This window comes from Alexandromys fortis, unplaced genomic scaffold (genome assembly GCF_014885135.2).
Source record: "Alexandromys fortis isolate MF-2015 unplaced genomic scaffold, M_Fortis_MF-2015_v1.1 scaffold_10, whole genome shotgun sequence".
Lineage (NCBI taxonomy): Eukaryota > Metazoa > Chordata > Mammalia > Rodentia > Cricetidae > Alexandromys > Alexandromys fortis.
The window spans coordinates 12,824-36,350 of NW_026067895.1; the positions used below are offsets into that span (position 1 = coordinate 12,824).

Below are 23,527 nucleotides of genomic sequence, written 5' to 3' on the forward strand. Positions count from 1 at the left end.
TCAATTTTGCAAGGTTTGAGAAACCTGGAATCTACCGGTGACCTTTCTGAAGGCAGCCTTCACATCTTTGTTCCTTAGGCTATAGATAAGAGGGTTCAACATGGGGATGACCACAGTGTAGAAGACAGATACTATCTTGTCTTCCTCCAGGGATTTTCCTGAGCTGCTCCGTATATACATGAAGATGAGGGTCCCAAAGAAAAGAGCTACCGCGGTGAGGTGGGAGACACATGTTGAGAAAGTCTTGACTCTGCCACCTGAAGACTTCATCTGCACGACAGCCTTGATGATGAGCAAGTAGGAAATCAGTATGACCAAGGCATTCACCAAAATGACAAAGTTCCCAAAGAAAACAATAATGATCTCCACATTTGTTGTGTCACTGCAGGAGAGCTTCAGCAGAGGTGGAAGGTCACAAAAGAAGAAATTTATTTGATTATTTTCACAGAAGAAGAGAGAAAAGGTACATGTAGTTCTTAAGATGGCCCCAAACAGCCCACCACCATAGGCTCCAGCCACCAAACTCCAGCATCTTCTAGGGCTCATGACAACAGTGTAGAGCAGTGGGTTACTAATAGCAATATAGCGGTCATAGGCCATCACAGACAGAAGGAAACATTCTGTTGCTGCACAAATGGTGAAGAAGAAGAACTGAGCAGCACATTGGCCATAGAAGATGACCATTTTGTCTTTGGCCAGTGTAGCCAGGATCTGAGGGGTGATGACGGAGGTGTAGCAGGCATCCAGCATAGAGAGGTGGCTCAGGAAGAAATACATTGGAGTATGGAGTTGTATATCCACTTGTATGATAATGATCAACCCCAAGTTTCCCAAAATGGTGACAAGATAGACGATGAGGAACACCAAAAAAAGGGGCATTTCCCACTTGGGAAGGTCAATAAAGCCTATGAGAACAAACCTGGTTACTGCAGTGAGGTTTTTATTGGCCATAGAAGCAATGTGACCTGTTAATCTGAGTATGAGAATGAAGTAAAACAAAAAAGAAGGGAATAAAGTACAAACCCCTTTTCTCTATGGTAGACGATGAGTTTTGCAACTATAAGGTTATTTTCAATGCTTGTTTCAGAAATTCTGAACCAGGCTTATTCTTCTATAGCAGTTCCTAAATTTGACAGAGCTGAGACTTACGCTGCTGCTTCTGATTCAATGGAATTCTGGTTTATATTTGGAAATTTCTGTGAAGAAAAAAACACAAGTGACCCTCAGGTTTGAAAAGGACCAGGACATCATATATTCCAACATCTCTTGTAACGCACAGTTATCATTACATATAAAAATGGAATCTGCCTGTCCAAACCTCTCACAGAGTGGTCTCAGTTTAGCTTTTCATGACACTCGAATTCACCTAATGCCTTCTTTTCATGAAATTCTGACAGAAATTTGAAGGTGATATATTTTCTTTTCTTCTTGTCCCTGTACCACACATTCATGTATATTTTTTTCTAATTTATATGTTTATTTAAGCAGGCTGAGAAAAAAAATACCTTCTCAGAGACCAGCAAGACAGCTCAGCTAATAGAGGCACTTGCACACAGGCCTGATAATGTGAATTAGTATCCCATATTCCACAAGGTGCTAGAGATAAGCAACTACGAAGAGTTGTCCCCTGATCTCCACAGAGAGCATTGAGTACCTGCGCGCATGCGCACACACACACACACACACACACACACACACACACACACACACTGAGGGGGGGAGAGATTAAATAAATAAATACATATTCCTAAATGGTCAGCGTATTTTTATCTTCACTTTAGTCTTTTAGTATCTAACTCAGAAGCTACCATATTTAACATGTTGTGTTTTTATTCTTCTCATTATGTGTCTTTAGTAAGGTAACTTTCCTTCTTTGCATCAATTTCTTATCTATAATATGGAAAAATTATGCCTGTACTAAAGTATTGTTGTGAGTGTTAAGTGTATGTTGTTGTTGTTTCTTTTTGAGATAGGGTTTCTTTGTGTAGACTTGGCTGTCCTAGAACTAGCTGTATAGAGCAGGCTGACCTCAAACTCACAGAGATTTACCTTCCTCTACCTTTCCTGTGCTGGGATTAAAGGCATACATCACCATTGCTCTATTAGTATTAAGTAATTTAATGTGTGTAAGAGATATAATGTCCAGTTCAAAAAGACCTAAATATATGTATTTATTATTATTGCTAATGTTATGATATATTTTAAATATGACATATTGTTCTCTTGCTTAAAGATAATACATTTTCCTCATATAAATTCTCTATATTTACCTATGCATCCTCATTAACAATGTATTTTCATATTAGACATTTCTAGAGTGACAGATTGATTTACATAAGCAAGTTTGGGACAATAATGAGTTATTTTGGCCTCTCCTTAAATAAAGTAAATCCCTCTTAATTCAGACTTTCTTCTCCTAAAAGAAATTTTGTCTTTCATCCCATTCCTGTACAAGTACTTGTTCTTATGGCTAGTTTCGTGAATTGCTTGCTCTATGGAAAAGATAAGTGGTGTTTTCCTATTATGATTGCATATGTACCATGTACTAAAGAGATTCTGTTGATTCTGGGCAGATATTTCAAATATCAAGTGAAATTAATGTTGTTATGTTATATATCACTTTTCCAAGATAATTATGTTTAATTTGCTCCATAATGAGTTATGGCAATTTGAATTTCCTAAAATTTCTTATTGCTATATGTCACAGATCTATAATATGATTAATAAAATGCAAAGACATGTGTTGGGATTCAACCTGAGGACCAGAAGGGTAAAGCAGTCAGCCATTGGCTCCTACCTCAACCTCAGTCTGAAAATAGTGATCCTGCCTCCAGGAAACCTTAGAATGAGACAGAGACTGAGACCTTTTTACTTCTATTGTACATTCATCTCTAGTTCTGGGATTAAGGGCATGCACCACTACCACCTGGTTTCTATGGCAAGCTAGTGTGGCTACTGGGTTTAAAGTTGTGTGTCACCACTGCCTGGTCTATAAGGCTGGCTAGTGTGACAATTTTACTTTTCTCATCTTCAGGCAAGCTTTATTTATTAAAACACAAATGAAATGCCACTACACAGATCCGGGTCACATCATCACCCAACATGCATGCTACTTACCGTCTCTCATATGCATTCTGTCTCTTCATGAAAGTTCCTAACAGCCAAATGGTCTTTGAGAATTTCTTCATGGAAACCCAGATACATAATCCTTACTTTAAAGGCATTGATATTTAAATATTTAAAGATTAATGTCAATAATATCATTAGACAGTTGCTATCAATACATTATTTATGGAAGAAAAACTAAAAGCAGATATGAAAATCCCCCATTGAATTCACATGCAGAGGAATCACTGTCCATTTTAAAGAGCCCTGTTTCCATTACTCTAAACTGCTTCCATAGAACCATTTGCCCGTTAGCTTAGCACCACATTTCCTACCATGGGATTTAGGTTAAAACTTGACTACTTAAAGTTGCTGATTTTCTAACAAAATACATGAACACACAAAATATATTACAAATAAATTATTTTTTGCTGTAGTAACATGGAATTGCAATTTTTCTAAAATTTATCACAATAAAATGACTAATTTAATGTAATGTGTCTCTACCATTTTCATAAATATTTATAAAAAGTAAATAAATATTTATAACCACACACCTCTACAAATGCCTCTACATTCCTTCTTGTTTTGACAGATAAATATCTAAGGTATTTTACAAAGAAAATTGTCAGAATGTGACTGGAAATATCCACTTTTTTAGATGATTTTTAAAGGGTTTGAGGCAACATCAAGTTGGTTTGACCCTAGAGTAATGGAAGTCAACATCCTTACTGAAACCAGTTTACTGTTAGAGAACACTTTGATAAAAACACAGGGTATTTTTATTAGTCAATATCATATTTATAATATACAATAAAGAATATTAGATCCTTAAGGGAATAAAAAGGGTATAATATCTAAATAGAAACTTTAAAAAGGAGATTAATTCTAAAAATTATACTAAGTCTAACTTTTAACCTATCCTCAACATCTTCCTATTTCTTGCAAGGATTGAGTGCCTGGGAGGTTGGAGGGTTATCATCAAAGGAGCTCAAAAATAGTATCTTTCCTCACTTCACCAGAATTAGTTTCTCAAAACACTACTACACACTTATTGAGCTTCTTCATGGAGTGAGGTAGATGCTGAACATGGTAAAGCTATTATTTCCTTCCAATTTGATAATCCCATATTACAATATTCAAAATTTTACTTTTATTTTACAGATAAGAAAAATGAAGCCCAGAGATACTAAATAATTTTCCTGAAATGTTACTACTGAAAAAAAAAAGGTCCCACCTTGATCCCCTGACTGCAAGTAAACCAATTTATGACTTTATGCTTTCCAAACACTGGCATTTTGTTCAATGAGTATCTGCTCTTAGACCATCACCATGTGTTATGTTTACCACATATTATCTTACTCTTAGGAAAGAGGTGTTAATTTTGTCCTTGAGGAGGCTAAGATTAAATAACAAAGGATACTTCCCAAGGTCAAAGCAACTAGTAAATCTGGAATCTAATGTAGATTTATCTAAATCCAAAGATGTAACTGTAATATATGTGGTTATTGCATCTTTCAGCATATCTACAAGAAGGGCAGAATTCATGTCCTCAGAGAAATATCAAAACTACACTCTATAATCTGGTGAGAATATCTCTTAAGAAACTTTATTTTCTAAAAGGTACTTATTGATACCCAACTGCAAAGAAATGAAAGATGGTAGTTGCAAAACAAAATGATCCGTACATACCCATGCATTTAGATGGAAACTGATCTCTTAGAATGGCTATGCTACTCTAAAATGGGACCGTCTGGATCCAGAGAGATACCTGATTGATTAAGAGCACTTGCTTTTCTTTCATCTTTCATCACTGACTTATGTTCCACCCTTAGTAGCCACATTGCATCTCACAATCATCTGTTCCAGCGTATCTGATGCCATGTTCTGGTCTCTGCAAGTATCAGGCACATATATGGTGCACATACTGTGTGTAGGCAAAACATTAATACACACAAATAAGAAGAAATTTTTAAAAAAAAAGTCAAGTAACAATGGCCTTACTCTAGCCCTAATTGGCCTTTGCTGGTTTGTCTAAAAATTTTTATTATCTTTACAAGATTGTAAGGTGGTAGAATCTACCTATTGAACTTGAAGCCTTTGAATTCAAATTAACAAATGCATTAAGTATTTTTAGAAAGCAGCTAAGATTGTACACATAGTTCAATGTAATGGATCATTGGGGAATTTCTTCTTGAATAGCAACCCAATGGGTAATTAAAATGCTTTAGGGGGTGGCCAAGTAGAAGCTTTGCAGCAGAGAAGTATTCCCCTGAATCATAAAACAGTTCCAGGGACAGGTTCTAAAACTCTTGGGGAAAGTTCCCCGTCATTTCCCCAGTAATTTCTCTCAGGCAGAAGCTTATTTTTGCATCTTCTCCACATCTCTTAGTGGATAAAATCTTACCTTTGATATTTCATGGCAACTTCCAACTTGGATCTGGAGATCAACAATAGCTTTTAGGGGGAATAGACAAGTTCTGCTGAGTTAGTCAAAGGCCTGAAATTCAGATCAGAGGTCCTCACATAAAAGTCTCTTTACACTGTACATATTTTTACAGCCATTGTCCAGTTACAACAACTCAGATCTGAAATCCAATATCACTGAATGTTTCAATTTTCATAAGGAAGCATGAGTTTTTACTCAAAAGACAGCAAATTTATGATGGTATAACCATACTTCAACTGTTTCTGCACTGAGCAGAATACTTTCCCACCTCCCTCAAGATCCATTTCCAAAGATCTGTGACTAACTTTCTTTGTTCTGTTTTTATATTTCCTGCCTCTGAAACCACCAATATTTTTGTTAGAAACATATAATTTGCCAAAATTGCATTTGCATTACATAGTCCATAATTATTCATTGGTAGTTAGTCTTGTTTCTTCAGCTTCATGGCAAATTCTCACATGTTCTCTTCAGTTAACTCAGCCTAGCCTGTTTGCTTTCATCTACTTGGAATTCTAAGATTAAAAGCATTCTAGCATTAGAAGTGTCAATGATGTAATATACTTCCTAAGTATCAAAGTTTGAATAAATATTTTGATAATTAACAAGCATTTGGCTTAGCCATGGTTTTGAGTGTGCAGATGCAGGATGATATGAGAAGATGATCGAATATGTGAGCAGAAGAAAAGATATAGGAATCAAAAGAATCCAATGAGGAAAAAGACAGTATTAATGCAAAAGTTGGCCTAACAAGATGGCTCAAAGGATTAAGATGCTTGCTGCAGAGCCTTAACTAACTGAGTTCAATCCCTACAACCCACATGATAGGAAGAGAGAACCATTTCCTTGCAAGTTGTTCTCTGACCTCCACAAATATTCCCAGTTAATGCTCCCCAAACTTACATTTCATTAATTTATTTAAGAGAAGGCATAAAAGGAGACCTAAAAGATATATGAGAAACTGTGAGAATATCACATCTAACAATTATGGATACAAAGCAAAGAGAAGAATTTCATTTTAAAAGCATGGAAAATATTTTAACTCAAACAAGAAAATTATCCAGAAAATAAGGAAAGATATATAATCTAAATAAAATAGGCATTTAGAATAGCAAGCTGAGAAGACCAAAAAAGAAAACAATAGAGATCTTATATCATATCATAATTAAATACCAAATAAACAAAAAAGAAGGAAAAATATTTCATGTGGCAAGAGAGAAATACCAAGTTATATATAAAGGCATCCTCATGAGTTTCTCAATAGAAATCCAGAGAATGATACAGTTCAGGTTCTGAAAAATAACTATCAATTCAAACTATCATAACTAGCAATGCTATGTCATCATTAAAAGATTAAAATAAAATTTCTGTGATAAAAAATAAGCTAAAGTATTTTATGACCATGAAGCTAGCTATTTAAGAAACTTGAAGGAAAGTTTTGACTTGAAGAGAAAGAATTAAAAAAAATATTCATAAGCCAAAGGAAGGAAAGCACACTGGAATAATAGTTACATAACAGAGGAGTAAGAAAACAACAAGCTCTACAAAATCAACAAAATAACAATAATTAATACATATCTTCCCACAATATTTCTGAACATGAATTTTCTTAAATAATCAATCAGAAGACAAAACCTAGCAGATTGGATCAAGAAGCAGGACCATCATTTGCCTCAAAGAAAATGTAACTAAACATAAAAGACAGATGCTTCTTTAGGATAAAAACATTGAAAAGATAGTTTAAGGAAAGGGATGTAGGAAACAAGCAATAGTTGTGATTTTATGATCTGACAAAATGGACTCCAAGCAAAACTTCAGAAGAGATAAAGGATATCAATTCATAGCAATTAAGTGAATAACTCATCAAGAAGACATCTTAATTTTAAACCCATGCACGCTTTTAAACATGGGTGAATCCAGTTTCATAAAAGAAATACTACTTGATACAAAGTCACAAATTAACCACAGCACAATAGTAGTGATTGGCCTCAATACTCAAATGAATTGACAGGTCAACACACACACATACACACACACACATGCGCACATGTCATAAATTCATGGAAATATCTAAATTAAATGACACTGTATATCAAGTACACTTCTTAAACATTTACAGACTATCCAATTAAAACACTCCAGAATTTAGATTCTTCTCAGCAGCCCATGGATCTTTCTCTAAGTAGATCACCTATTAGGTTCCAAAGACAATCTGATAAATGGAGTACAATAATGAAATATTTGTTTGTATGCCATATTCTATATGCTCACAACAGTGAAATAAAGCTAAAACTCAGGAGCATAAGATACTATAGGATGTACAGAATCTTATGAAGATTATATACCACTAAGTGATAAAAGGGTTGTTGAGGAAATAAAAAAGTGAAACTTTAAAAAATACAAAAATTGAGTGAAAACACAACATACCAAAAACCTACAAGGGGAAATAGAATCAAGGAAGGAGAATTAGAATAGAAGCAGAAGAATAGAGACTTGTTTGGAACAGCACAGAGTGAGTTCATTTACCCTCAGATATCTTTCTCTTTCTCTTGCTGTAGCATTCAACAAGAACTCTGAAGAGGACCTTGAGACTGGACCCCAAAAGACCTCAATATGGAAGGAAGAGTAACAATGTCTCAAAAATGGCTGCCAGGGTAAAGATTTCAGTAGAACAAAACAATATGCTCAGTAAAAAAGTTGTCATTGGAGATGGATTCACAGTTAAGAGATGGCAGCTCATCCAGAAGATTCAAGTTCAGTTTCCAGCATCTCAAGGCAGCTCATGGCTAACTCTAACTCCAATTCCAGGTGATTTGATGCCCTCTTCTGGCCTGTTATGGATACTGCACACATGCAGTATCATGCAGACAAAACACCCAAACACATAATTTGAAAATAAAGCCAAAGAAAATTCAAAGAAGGAGTTCTTCAGTTACTTTTGATTATATGAGATGCCATAAGTATAATTCCCCAGATAAACATGAAATATGTTTGATTCATTCCTCTTCCTCTATCCAGTACCTTTTGTCATTATTGTTTCATATCAATATTGAATGAGCCATGCAGTTGCAGCAAGAGGATAGTATTGATTTCGTAGAGTTAGAGAATGTAGAGAAAGAGATCAAACTATACTGACACTTGACTTATACTAGGAAATTTCTTACTTATGATCTTACTCAATTATTATAGTGTATTTAAATTTGGAATTGCTATACTTATTTTAGACCTGAAAGTGTGAAATATTTATTCAAATTCTCATATTTAATTAGAGACAAAATTAGTTTTAGCTTCAAACTACCCCATACCTAGCTTACTGCTGTGTGTGCTTTGTATTCTGAGCACTCTGGGTCTGGAGGAAATATTTTACTTATTACTAAATGGAAATTTCCTACTTGGCAACATCTTCTCATCTGCCTCTGAAGTTAAAATGAAATGCAAATAGAACTACATATGTGACAGAATCTTTTTCAAATGCAATTACTGATATCTCATTTGACTTCTGACATGGAAATTAAGAAAAGAAAGAAAATTATCTTATGTTTTACAGCCTGGTATTGTATTCACGGGTCATAAAGTCTACTACAAAAAAAGGGAATGAGTGGTTTAACTGTCTGTTTCTGTGCTATCTTAACATTGCTAATCCTAAAGGCATGATACATGGATGAGAGCTTCCAACAAGGTAGGCATTAGAGGGAGGAAGAATGACAGTGTGTCATCCTACTAAGGCCAGAATCGACCCTTGTAGACACCTTTCTATAGGTGACGTGGCTAGTTTCATTCTGAAGTCATCAACATATCAACAGAAAAGAAAATAAGTGAGTTATAAAGACAGTTTGGAAGTTCTTTTATTATAACCCCAGAATAAAGAAAGACACTGTAATATTGAAGGAGAAGCTTATACTGTATACTTTACATATGGAAAAGGAAACAAAAAGTCAAATAACTCAATGCACAGAGTCCTGAAATGTAATATCTGACACAGTAAGCACAATGATATGCACAGCAGCAAAGACAATATGGAAAGTATAACAGAATTTAGAGTAAACTATCATGAGATCTCTCAAACCTTCTCTAAGTGATGGTATCAGAGAGCATCAGGAGACCATGACAGAAAAAAGCAAGATACTTTATTTTCTGGATATAAAATGCATGACAACTTTTCATCTTGCCTGAAACAACTTGCAAGCATCCACTCTGTTCATAGATAGAAGATGAATATATTGTCGCTGTCTATTATATAATTAATGATCTTCATACAAAATTGACAATGAGGAGAAGTCATCGCACTCAGTTCTATACAGTCTAGGACATCTGTAGTCTATTAGTGACCCTTCTGAAGGCAATCTTAACGTCTTTATTTCTCAAACTGTAGATCAGTGGGTTAAGCATGGGGATGACCACGGTGTAGAAGACTGATACAACTTTGTCTTCCTCTAGGGATTTTTCTAAGCCACTTCTTATATACATGAAGGTGAGGGTCCCAAAGAGAAGAACCACAGCAGTGAGGTGTGAGACACATGTGGAGAATGTTTTACCTCTGCCACCTGAAGACTTCATCCTGATGACAGTCTTGATGATGAGCAGGTAGGAAATGAGTATGATGAAGGCATTGACCAAGATGACAAAGTTCCCAAATAACACAATGATAATCTCAGCATTTGTTGTATCACTGCAGGAGAGCTTCAGTAGAGGTGGGAGGTCACAAAAGAAGAAATTTATCCTATTGTCTTTACAGAATGAGAGGGAGAAGGTGCATGTGGTCCTCTGAATGGACCCAGACAATCCACACACATAGGCTCCCACTACCAAACTCCAGCATTTTCTCGGACTCATGGCCACGGTGTAGAGCAGAGGATTGCTAATGGCAACATAACGGTCATAGGCCATCACTGCCAAGAGGAAACACTCTGTGCTTGCACAGAAGGTGAAGAAGAAGAACTGAGCAGCACAGTGATGATAGGTAATTACGGTTTTGCCTGTGGCCAGTGTGGCCAGAATTTGAGGGGTGATAACCGAGGTGTAGCAAGCATCCATTACAGAGAGATGGCACAGGAAGAAATACATTGGGGTGTGAAGTTGGATGTCTACCAGAATAAGAATGACCATACCCAAATTCCCCAGGATGGTTACAAGATAGAAACTCAGAAACATTAGGAAGAGAGGAATTTCCCACTCTGGGTAGTCAGTAAAACCTACAAGAATGAATTCAGTTACTGTGGTATAATTACTATTGGTCATATTCAGTGTGGACTATATACTCATCAGAATATAAGTGTGAAATGTAATGAATCCAGGACTGATGACCAATCTTTTTCTCTACAGTATGTGTTAATTTGTATTTCTGAGGCTATTTATACAAGTGTTTTTCAGGAATTGTTGAATCTCAGTGATTTTCCTTAGATATTTCCAAAAAGTATGGGGTGACTCTTCAGTTGCTCTTTCTGCTTCAAATGAATTCTGCTTTACATTTGTAGGTTTCTCTGAGGACAAGAGAGATGATACTCAGGTTTGGGGAAGGCCAAAATGACCCTTTGTACCTCTGTTCCCACGTATTACAGGAAGGAGTCTTCTTTGCTGGATACCAACATGTTTTTATTTGTTGTCCATATGAGCCACCATATCCTCAGGCAGTACAACCTGTACAATTCTCTTCTTGAAACTGAACCCTGTCTCTCTCTCTCCCCTCCACACACTGACCTTAGCTTTTGTCATTATCCTCAAATCAATGTAACCCATCTTTTCATGAAAGTGATAAAGAAATAGAAAGTTGATTAGTCTGTTTTTTTGTGTTCAATAATCCCTTAATACATACATCCATATATTCTTCTTACTATTATATCATTTTCCAGGATATTGCCTATTCAGATAATATTAGAACAATTTTTTATACTTCAGTTCTTACCCACCACATTTAATATACTGTGCTTCAAGAGTTTTTAATATACAACATCTAAAATTAAATAATCCAAACCCACATTTTTCCTATGCCTTAGTTCTGTGTCTTGGGTCACATAATCTAATTTTATTGTTTCTCTATTCCTTTGTGATAGCATTCATTTCCACCATTAATTCTTTTATCATTGTTGTGATATTTTATACATACATGTAACTGTTCTTTGCTCTTACCCACCACTTACCTCCGTCGTTTTTCTTCCGGACCTTTCCTTTCATGAAATAGTACTCTCTCTGAATAATACAGCCTCCTCATACCAGAGAAAAGAAATACTCTTTGATTTTCTTTCTCAGTAACCATTTCTTCCTCCCTTCTCTCTCCCATCCAGGTTACATCCTCTTGCCCTATAAGTGCCCTTTCTATTTTTATGCCCCTCATATGTGTGTATGTTTAAATCTATATTCATTTGCTACAATTTATAATAAGAAAATATGTTGCAGGGAGCTAGCTTAGACCCAAAATAATCACATAGAAGCCATATTATTTAAAGGACTGATTGGCCCATTAGCTCTAGCTTCTTATTGGCTAACTCTTACATCTTAATTTAACCCATCTCCATTAATATGTGCATCAACATGAGATCATGGCCTAGCAGGAAAGTTTCTGTCTATCTCCCGTGGCTCCATGGCGTCTCTCTTACTCTGCCCTTCTCTCTCCCAGCATTCAGCCTAGCTTTCCCTACCTAAGTTCTGGCCTATCAACAGGACAAAGCAGTTTCTTTATTCGTTAATGGTAATCACAGCGTACAGAGGAAAATCCCGCATCAGAAGTACTATATTTTTGTTTTACTATATTTTCCCACATGTTCATATACACAGTATGGAGAAGTTCCCCTGTGGTTAATTGCAAGCTTCCTACATTGAAACAATGAAAAAAATTGGCTAATTATTAACATGTTTTTACCATCTAACTGGTAAATTTTTTAATTACATTTTCTGTCTAATGACTGGTTTGTGGAATCCTTGTGATAGGTTTACTGTTCAAAGTACCTGAGCAGAGACTAAATGTCAGCAAATTGGGTGCAGCTAAAAATACAGCTACATTAAGACTGTGTCTCTGTCATTCTGCCTCTTTCTGTCACTTTCTCTGTTTTTCTGTGTGTCTCTCTCTCTGTCTCTCTTTCTCTTTCCAAACCCACATTATATTACCTCTCCTTCTTCTGACAGGAATACATACATGATGAACAAACACAGTGAAGTTCAGAGTGACTATGGAACTTGTTCATCATACTGTATTTGAACCTAGGACTTTCTAATGCCAAATTCTGTACTCTTTCAACCACATTGGATTTCTGTTCTCAGAAACAAAATTGTCTGCATACCCCATTCCAAAAATTAACCACACACACATACTTCTTAAAGATCTTTAGGCAAATAATTACTAAGGTTTGCTTTGAACTTTTGAAATACTTGTGTTTTTTTTTTCTTTCATGATTCTGGGTTGATATAGACCTTCTTGCCCCATGTTTTTCTTGGTAGTCTTTAAGTAAATTGCTTAACCAAAGAGGCAAATATGGATGAGTGTTTCAACAACTTAGAACCAATTTTCTAAAGCTGCCTTGGTTTGATTATTTCATCTAAGGACAATTTAGCCATACTTTACAGAAGGAATATTTTGACGACCCACCTGGTATATTCATATTTTGTGTGATGTTATTTAAGAAGAGTTTTGGGGAACCAGTATTTTAGATTGTGGCCAGAGTAGAGAGAGGCAATAGCCTCCCTAAACTGAAAACTACTTTAAAATGGAAAATTGGCTAATGAACACATTTTATTAGTTTTTTGAGAGTTTGCAAAATGTTTTTTGATAATATTCATTCTCCTATCCCAACTCCTAGAGCCACACCCTTTCCGCTACCCACACAGTTTTGTATCATCTTTTTTGTTTAAATCCATAAAGTCTACGTTGTGCTGCAAATCTACTCTAGAATGTGCATCATTTACTGGAACATGATCTAAAACCTGACTTTCCCTCCTCCAGCATCTATTAATTGCCGAGAGTTTCTAAATCTTTTTTCCAGTAAAATGTGGTGAACAAAAAGACCAACAACTGTTTGATGAACAAATAATCAGAAACTTCAGAATGCTCAGCCATAAATCAGAGCTGCATATCACATACCCTTTCCTCCCAAGGCTCAGGGATGATTACAGAAGATAAGACAGAAAAATTATGAAAGGCAGATGTGACGGGTGGACTATAAGGCTTATAAACATTTTAATAAATCCTAAAACATGTATGAGTTGACAGTACTTATTACCTCTGATACGCTTTTATTATACAACATGCAGCACAGAATAAGATGGAGGCTCTGAGAGATCCCTAGGGAAAGAGAAATATCTTAGCCAAGAACAATGCCCCAGTTACCTTACACTTTAAGTTGCAACCTTTTCTCAAACTCTTTCTTCTTTATCTTCCAAATGATAATTATCATTGATGACAATAAAGCTCGACAATGCTAAATTCTTCACTTATGGAATTGATGTCTCAAAATTATTCTACCTAAGTATTGTGTCCTTACTTTGCTTCAAGCACATGCTAAGCACTTTAAAGGTGCCATTCCCAATTCAACTTGACAATAACATTATGAGGTAACAACAGCCAACCTTACTTTAGATATAAAGAAACAGAGCTTTGAATACTTAGTTATTTTTCAAGCATACGACAACTAATAAAAAGGCTTTTTGGATTCTACCTTGGTTCCACAGACTACAGATGAGCTCCTTTAGGTCTTGTTTCTTTTCCAAATACTGGTGGTCATTTGGTTAACACCTGTCCTGAGCCAATCACAACATGAAACATTCTGCACATATTATCTTAAACAATTCTATGATCCCATGAAACAGTTATTTTGTCCTTAAGAAGAGTTGGACTCAAATAGCTAAATAAGTTTTCATGGCTAGTCAAAGAAATAATCTTCAACCTTACATAATCTTTCTATATCAGAGTTCAAATGTACAAGGTTGGTTCCTCAAAGTGGATGAATACAGCATATAATAATTACAGGGAAATCTGTGTATAAACTCTATAGTCTAATATAATACAATACAATATAATCAGACTCATTTGCACAAAACTATGTTTTTATAGTTTCAACCAAAAGTTTCAAAGAAGTAACTCAATCTTACCTATTATATTCCTATGATAAACAAAGCCTTATGAGATGACTGTCTGCATTGTCCATGGCCAAATCTTCTCTCCAATTCACCTTCCCTAATTTGTGTACCCCTTATTTTAGAGCCAGTATCTTCCCAGAGTTTCCAGAGCAATAGTTATTTTAAAAATACTTAATAAAGTCATCTAGTTGACTGATTTTGAATTCAAACTAATAATTGTTGTTGAAACAATTTTGAACAACATTTTGCAGAAAGCATCTAAAATCACCCACATGGCTCAACATAACACATATGTTTTTATTTTTCTTCTTATTAATCAAATAGATATTATAAAAATTGTTTGGTAATTGTTTCTGTGAGAACAAAAACATGGAAAGGCTTCCTTTGATCAAAAATCAGCTCCAAAGATGCCTCTGGGGCTGCTGTGGAAAGCCAAGCCCTACAGAGAGATTGAACCCTAGAAGACGCTCATTATCTCATCCCTTCCACTCAGCCTAGATGATAAAAGAAAACCTTTTGGGATTACGTGGAAACTCCTAAACATCCTGAGTTATATATCTAATTAGCAACTCCTCCAGGGAATTAACATTTGGCACTGATGTAACTCGGGTTCTGCTCAACTTGTTATTCAGAGTCAGTATTGGTACTGGAGCTTGGAGTTGAGGACTTTCCATGACAGTCTCTTTATAGCACATTTACCCTCAGTCTTGCTACACAGTCACAACATAGGACTGAACAGTTAGTTTCATTGTCTACTCAGAATTTCATAAGGAATTGTGATCATTGAATGTGAGACTGAGTATGGGATAGCCTAAATACACTTGATTTGCTTCTGCTCTGAGTAGCATGTGTGCTGTGTAGGCTACAATTTTGTCCTATTAACAGTGTCCTTGGCTATACAAAACCTTCAAAAGGTTCCATTTATTAATTGTCAATCTTAGAGTCTATGCTTCTGGTGTTATATTCAGGAAGTTGTCTCTTGTGCCAATAATTTCAAGGCTATTTCCTACTTTCTCTTCTATCAGACGCAGTATAACCAGATTTGTGTTGAGGTCTTTGATCCACTTGGACTTGGGTTTTGTACATGTGGATAAACATGGATCTATTGAGTTTTGTACATGTGGATGAACATGGATCTATTGAGTTTTGTACATGTGGATAAACATGGATCTATTGAGTTTTGTACATGTGGATGAACATGGATCTATTTGAATTCTACATGCTGACATTCAGTAAGCCCAGCACCATTTGTTGATGATGCTTTCTTTTTCCATTGTATAATTTTGACTTTTTATCAAAAATCCTGTGTACATAGGTATATGGATCTATGTCTGGGACTTGGATTCAGTTCCATCGATCCACTTGTCTGCTTTTATGTCATTATATTACTAATTACTAATAATACTACTCTATAGTAGAACTTGAGATCAAGGATAGACACCTCTGGCAGTTCTTTTATTGTAAAGCAACTCTGTTAGCTGTCTTGGAGTTTGTGTTTTTCCGAATGAGGTTGAGTATTGTTTATCAAGGTTTGTAAAGAATTGTGCTGGAATTTTGATGAGGATTGCATTGAATCTACAGGTTGATTTTGGTAAAATGGCCTTATTTATTATGTTAATCCTACTGATCCATGAACATGGGAGATCTGTCTGTCTTTTGATATCTTCTCCAATTTCTTTCTTCAAAGGCTTGAACCACTTGTTATACAGGTCTTTCACTTGCTTGGTTAGAGCTATCTCAAGATATGTAGCTCTCTTATACACAAACAATTAAAGGTCTGAGAAAGAAATCAAGGAAACAATACCCTAACAACAGCCACAAAAGAAGGGCATCTACTCTGGGGTTTGGGGGCCTTGGGTTCCTTGATTGGGTCTGGTCTCTGAACAAGCAAAAGTCTTCCTAGATCTTGCCAGGCCTGGCCTCCAGTAAAGTCTGAATCTTCTGTTTTGGTACATAGGACCAGACTGGCCTCTGGTAGAGCGGTTGGAATTGTATTTCTGATTCAGAAATTTATTTTTTAACCTAAAAATACATGTTAAAATGAGAAAATCCATGTATATTTTTCTATGTAATGTGTTTTATATGTCAAAAATATTGTTAAAATTTAAAATATAAATGAAGTAATAAGAACAATATTTTTTGTTATGCCACATTCAGTTGATATCTTTCAAAGACTTGATATTTTCTAAAGAGAAAGAGGGGAGAGTCATTCTGGGGGGTAAGGTGGGGAGGGTCTTAGAAAACTTGGGGGAATAAAAACTGCAGTCAGAATTGCCTGAGAAAAGAATAAATTAAAAAGTACTAAAAATTTTAGATATATAAAAGGTATGTTCTAGACTTATCTCACAGATTACTTATTCATTTTTTTCTTCTCCCAAGTGCTCAGATTTTTAAATAAGTTATGCTAAGCTGCACTACTGAAGTAAGTTGTATAAACTCTTAGTGTCTTAAAGAAAAAAGATTTATTTCTTATGTATATTTCCAAGGTGGTTTACAGATTTAATCAAATCTCCTTGAAATTTCTTGAAAAGTCTTCATAGAGCAAGAAAAATAATCCTACAGTTCAAATGGAAACACAAAAAATCAAAAATAGATGAAAGGCCCTTGTAAACTGGATGGGGAAGTGAAATAGAAAATCAGCAAAAATAAAATAGAGGAAATAAAAAACCTATTAGTGTGAAGGTATATTCAAATTATTTTAAATATTTTAGGAACTAAGCCAGGTAGTGGTGGCACATGCCTTTAATACCGGCACTCAGGGAAGCAGAGGCAGGTGGATCTCCCTGAGTTCGAGGTCAGCCCGATATACAGAGTGAGTCCAGGACAACCTGAGATACACAGAGAAATCCTGACTTGAAAAAACAAAACACTGATAACGACATCTTGAATTTTGCAGGAAAATGGATGGAGCTAGAAAACATTATTTTGAGTGAGGTAACCCAGACACAGAGGGACAATTAATACATGTACTCACTCATAGGTGGTTTTTAAGCATAAAGCAAAGAATAACCAGCCTACAAACCACAATCCCAGAGAACTAAGACATCGATGAGGACACTAATAGAGACTTACATAGATCTAATCTACATGGGAAGTAGAAAAAGACAAGATCTCCTGAGTAAATTGGGAGCATGGGGATTTTGGGGGAGGGTTGAAGGAAGAAGGTGAGAGGCAGGGAGGGGCGCACAGAAAAATGTACAGCTCAATAAAAAATCAATTAAAAAAAAAAAGAAACTCCAAAAACAAAAATGAAAAAATAATACAAAAAAATGAAACCCAAACTAGCCTGGTGGTGGTGTAAGCCTTTAATCCCAGCACTTAGAAGGAAGAGGCAAGTGGATCTCTGTGAGTTAAAGGCCAGCCTGGTCTACAAGAGCTAGTTACAGGACAGGTTCCAAAGCTACAAAAAAACACTGTCTCAAAAAAAAAAAAAAAAAAAGAAACTAAAATACAGTCATTATATAGAATCCACCTATATCACTTCTGCTTATAATTTTAAAATACAAGCAATTATACAACATAAAAATATTCATCCTCTTATTTATTGCAGCACTCTTCACAATTTCTAACTTATAGACTAAGTCAAGGTGTACAGAAATGTATTAATATATGAATAATATGTGTTATATGTGCATAATGGACAATTTTTCAGACATAAAAAAGAATTACATCATATTATTTTCAAAAAATGGTTGGAACTGGTGATCATTATGTTAAGCAAAACAATTCATAATCACAATGCAAATACTGACTGTTTTCTCTCACATGTAGGAATACATTTTGAAAGAAAGACATGACATAGAGGCTAGTTGGAAAGTGGAAGAGAATCAGAAAGAGAGATAAGAGGAAAAAGACATGATATGAATAATATATCCAAATCACATTGAATACATAAAGAAATTCATGATATTTACCTCAATGTGCACTAATATAAAACAAGAAAAAGTAAAGATTTCCTATATTAATTAATGTAGGCGAAGTTCCTACAACTTCATAATTTTGCCTTTTCTTCTTTTTTTTGGGGGGGGGGGTTGAGACAGGGTTTCTCTGTAGCTTTGGTGCCTGTCCCGTAACTAGCTTTTGTAGACCAGTCTGGCCTCAAACTCCCAGAGATCCGCCTGCCTCTGCCTCCCGAGTGCTGGGATTAAAGGCGTGCGCCAGCACCACCCGACTATAGCCTTTTCTTCTTAAATGGATTCCTTAGTTACCTGCTTAACATTTGATCAGATACCAGAAAACATTAACTTGTTTCTTTAAGCCTGGAAATTCATTCTCTTAGTCCATTCTTTCCACCCACCTGCTCTTTTCTTTCTAACGGGTTCTGAGAGCAGGTAACTCTTAAGCATACTGACTTTTTTTTGCAAGAACCAAATATTGTCTACTTCAACCTGGGGGAAATTTTATTCAACTAATTTGAGTTTTCTAATGACTCCTTAATTGTCTGAACCATGTATAGTACAATCTACATGTGAACTATGAACTAATCACCCACTTTAACCTGCATTTTAATATATCACAAAATGATACTCAAAGGAGTATAATATTTTAATATTATTTATGAGAATTGAAATGTATATTTCTGAATAAAGTGCACTCTAGAAAGCTTTGAAGATATATATGGGTTTTATTTAGATGTGTGATCTAAAATTAAATATCTTTGGACACTACATCCCCACCTTTTCACCTTGCACAAATCTGCTTCATCCACTCGGAGATCCTGTCACTGGAGTTAGTTGTGAGATATATTGTTTTAGGCAGTTTGTGTTTAAATAATCCTATTAGACACTAGACATCATCTTCCTCTAGATTACATACTGTGCATCATTTTATATAAACACCATATTGTTTACTTTTATTTCAGGGAATAAAATTTTGGAGTGAGAAGCAAGCTAAACCAAAAACAATGAGTCAATGTGATCTGTTCCCTTAAAAGTTCCTCAGGTTCAGTCAAGTCAAGGGATCTATGATTGAAGAGGGAAAGATCCAGAGTTGTATGGTATTGGACACTGGCTGACGTTTTTCAGGGCACTGGGCCTTTGGATTGACTAGAACCTGCCCACCCACAGACAAGGCAGAATATGCAAAAGAAAGATATATATTTATTGTACAGATACAAGGAACACTATTATGGACAGTAGAGAGGTGTAATTTCCTCAAAAGGACTCCAAGTATGCAATAGAACAGAAGAAATCTAGACTAGGTGGATAGAAGAAATAACAGGACATATTTTGAGGACGAAAAGCAAGCAATTAACAAACATCTTATTGTAGGTCTTACTTAGCAAATATTCTAGTAAGTCACCCTGGCAAAAACTACAGAATCGGAAAAGAACTTTGAATAAGGTAAACTTTATTAATTACATCATTAAGCTACCACAATTAAATAATTTAAAATAAATTGCAATTCTGAAAAAATGGTTCAGTGATTGAGAATGCTTGTGGCACAATCATGAAAACCAGGTTCGATTAACACCCACAGAACAAGCCTGGAGTTCCCTAAATGCCTGAAATCCCAGCTGCAAGGACAGAGACATGGGAATCACTGGGGTTTTCTAGATTCCAGCCTTGCCCAGAAAAAGCTAACTAGAGATCAAGGGAAAGACGCTGGAAAGTAGATTGAAAGAGATTGAGAAGGTCACCTGATGACCTTTTCTGGCACAGGCACACACACACACACACACACACACACACACACACACATAAATAAATGAAAGTAAATAAATATTTTGAAAATGTCATCCAAGGCTCAATTGTGTAGGAGAATGCCTGCCTACCAAAGTCCATAGTCTGATCTTGAGAATTGCCTAAGTTCAGCAATTTATGGAGACCTTTAATCAGAGCAATCATATGGTAGAGGAAGATCAGAAATTGAACTTCATCCTCACCTTCATAGAGAGTTTGAGGCCAGAGTGGACTACATGATATCCTGTCTCAAAAGGACCCCTTTATGATAAAGGTTTTGGAGATGTTAGGGATACAAGTATCATACCTAAATATAATAAAAGCAATATATAGCAGGCCAACAGCTAATATCAAATTAAATGGAGAGAAACTCAAAGCCATTCCACTATAATCAGAAATAAGTCAATGCTGTCCACTCTCACCATGCCTCTTCAATATATTTCTTGAAGTTCTAGCAATAGCAATAAGACAACATAAAAAGATCAAAGGGATTCGAATCGGAAAGGAAGAAGTCAAACTTTCATTATTTGCAGATGATATGATAGTGTACATTAGTGACCCCCAAACCTCTACCAAAGAACTCCTACAGCTGATAAATAACTTCAGTGAAATGGCAGGTTACAAGATCAACTTAAAAAAAATCAGTAGCCCTCCTATACACAAAGGATAGAGAAGCAGAGAGGGAATTCAGTGAAACTTCAACTTTTACGATAGCCACAAATAGTATAAAGTATATTGGGGTAACTCTAATCAAGGAAGTGAAAGATTTATTTGACAAGAACTTTAAGGCATTGAAGAAAGAAATTGAAGAGGACACCAGAAAATGGAAAGACCTCCCATTCTCTTGGATTGGGAGATTCAACATAGTAAAAATGGCAATTCTATCAAAGGCAATCTATAAATTCAACATAATCCCCATAAAAATCCCAACAAAATTCTTCACAGACCTTGAGAGAACAATAATCAACTTTATATTGAAAAACAAAAAACCCAGGATAGCCAAAAAATCTTATACAATAAAGGAACTTCTGGAGGCATTACCATCCCTGACTTCAAACTCTATTACAGAGCTACAGTAATGAAAACAGCTTGGAATTGGCATAAAAACAGAGAAGTTGACCAATGGAATCGAATAGAAGACCCACAAACCTATGAACACCTGATTTTTGACAAAGGAGCTAAAAGTATACAGAGGAAGAAAGAAAGCATCTTCAACAAATGGTGCTGCCATAACTGGATGTCAACCTGTAGAAGAATGAAAATAGATCCATATTTATTTAAAATTAAAATTAAATATATTATAAATTTTGAATCTCAAATAAAAACATGGTTTTGAATAGCATAATCACAGTGTTTTAATGTTTTTTTCTGCAACTTATGTTGAAATGAATAAAACAGCACAGTTTGATGGAAAAATAGATGAATGGTTATTTTAATGGTTTTTGTCATATGTATTTAATAAAATACATATAACAAAACATTAACATTAACAGAATTTAATGAGTATAATGTTTATTAAATTATATTTCCAACATTTTCTTTTTATGGAAAGTTTTGCAAAGACTACAATCTTGCTCAATCATCACAAACCAGTGAGACCTGCCAAACTGTACATATCCTGGGTGCCATGGTCCACACTCAAATCTCTTCTCCAGATGACTTTTACAATTCTTCTTGCCTCTCCTTGAAGCTAAACATTCTCACTTTTTATAAACCCTAGATCATGCTATCCACTTTCAAAATTGGGAATAATACAAATAAGGAAATCTTCAAGTGCTAGCATTAGCAAACAGATTATTCTCAGCATTTCCCAAGGCGGGAAGAGGTTAGGAAGTCTTGACTCTATTGAGAACTTTCTTTAGTGCTTCCTTCACTTCCTTGTTTCTCAAGCTGTAGATGAGGGGATTCAACATGGGAATTACTGTGGTGTAGAATACAGACACTACCCGGTCCTTTTCTGAAGCCTGGCCAGAGTTATCTCTGAGGTACATGAAGATGAGGGTGCCGAAGAAGAGCAAAACTGCAGTCAGGTGGGAAGCACATGTGGAGAAGGTCTTAGCCCTACTTCCTGCCGAAGGGATCCTCAGAATGGCCACAATGATGAACAGGTAGGAAACCACAATTACCACCATACAAGCAGGGATAACAAAAATGGCAAACACAATGATTACTAATTCTTGCGTGTAGCTCTCTCCACAGGTCAGCTTTAACAGAGGAGGAAGGTCACAGAAAATGAAATCGATTTCATTGTTTCCACAAAATGAGAGGGAGAATGCTGAGACTGTCCGCACCAAGGCACTGAGGAGGCCAGCAACATAAGCCCCAGCCACAAAACTTAGAAGGGCTTTCTGTGTCATGATGGTGGCATAAAGCAGAGGCTGGCACACAGCCACATAGCGGTCATAGGCCATGAGAGCCAAGAGGTAGCAATCGATGGAGCCAAAGAAAGTAAACAGGAAAAACTGAGCCTCGCAGCGTCCATAGGATATGGCTGCCCCGTGCTCCAACAACACAGCCATCGTCTGAGGAACAGTGACAGAGGAGTAGCAGATGTCCATGAAAGAGAGGTGGCTTAGAAGAAAGTACATCGGGGTGTGGAGCTGGCGATCCATGCGGATCAGAATAATCATGCCTGAGTTCCCCAGCAAAGTGAAGAGATAAATAAATAAGAACAGGTGGAACAGAGGGAGCCCCCGTTCTGGGTGTTCAGTGAACGCTATGAGGAGAAACTCTGTCACCAAAGTAAGGTTCACCTTGGCCATGAAGCCAGCTGTACCTGAGAAAGCATTAGAAGCAAGTCAGTGTGCTGCACACAGGATGCACCTCTAAGTACAATGTACACCTTTGAACATACCGAAAATACCCAGGTGCTAAAGAGGGAACTTTATACAGGACAGGTATTAATTCCTTCCTTCAAGGAAGTTCTGTGATAGTCACCTTAAGAGACTGAGCAGAAAAGAAGACACGTGAACATTTGCAGATCAAGAGAGTGGGTTATCCCGTCTGTACTGCAAAGTAGCTATGTGAGCCCTGTAAATCAAGCAGAGCCTATCCAGTGATTTGTGGTCATTTTCCTACCATGCAGTTGACCATCTCAGGATTCTGCCCCTCTCCTTGATGGTCACAGCTTCTCCTCCTATTTCCAACCCTCTTCATCTCTTTTCTGGGTAAATCAACAGCCACGGAGCTAACTGCTCTCCCTCATTCCTGAGTCAGAGTAACTTTTTTT

General features: G+C 36.1%; 3 protein-coding genes across 3 annotated transcripts; all 3 read right to left on the reverse strand.

Annotated features, from left to right (window-relative positions):
* Window positions 1–951, reverse strand: LOC126512556 (olfactory receptor 9I1-like). The gene has a single exon (XM_050160376.1). The coding sequence runs from the start codon at window positions 949–951 to the stop codon at window positions 1–3; it is 951 nt and encodes a 316-aa protein (XP_050016333.1).
* Window positions 952–9,853: 8,902 nt separating this feature from the next.
* On the reverse strand, window positions 9,854–10,789 carry LOC126512439 (olfactory receptor 9I1-like). Its single transcript, XM_050160224.1, has one exon. It carries the CDS (start codon window positions 10,787–10,789, stop codon window positions 9,854–9,856), a length of 936 nt encoding a protein of 311 aa, XP_050016181.1.
* An 11,335-nt stretch (window positions 10,790–22,124) lies between these two features.
* LOC126512403 (olfactory receptor 9Q1-like) lies at window positions 22,125–23,060 on the reverse strand. Its single transcript, XM_050160171.1, has one exon. It carries the CDS (start codon window positions 23,058–23,060, stop codon window positions 22,125–22,127), a length of 936 nt encoding a protein of 311 aa, XP_050016128.1.
* Between the last annotated feature and the right edge of the window lie 467 nt (window positions 23,061–23,527).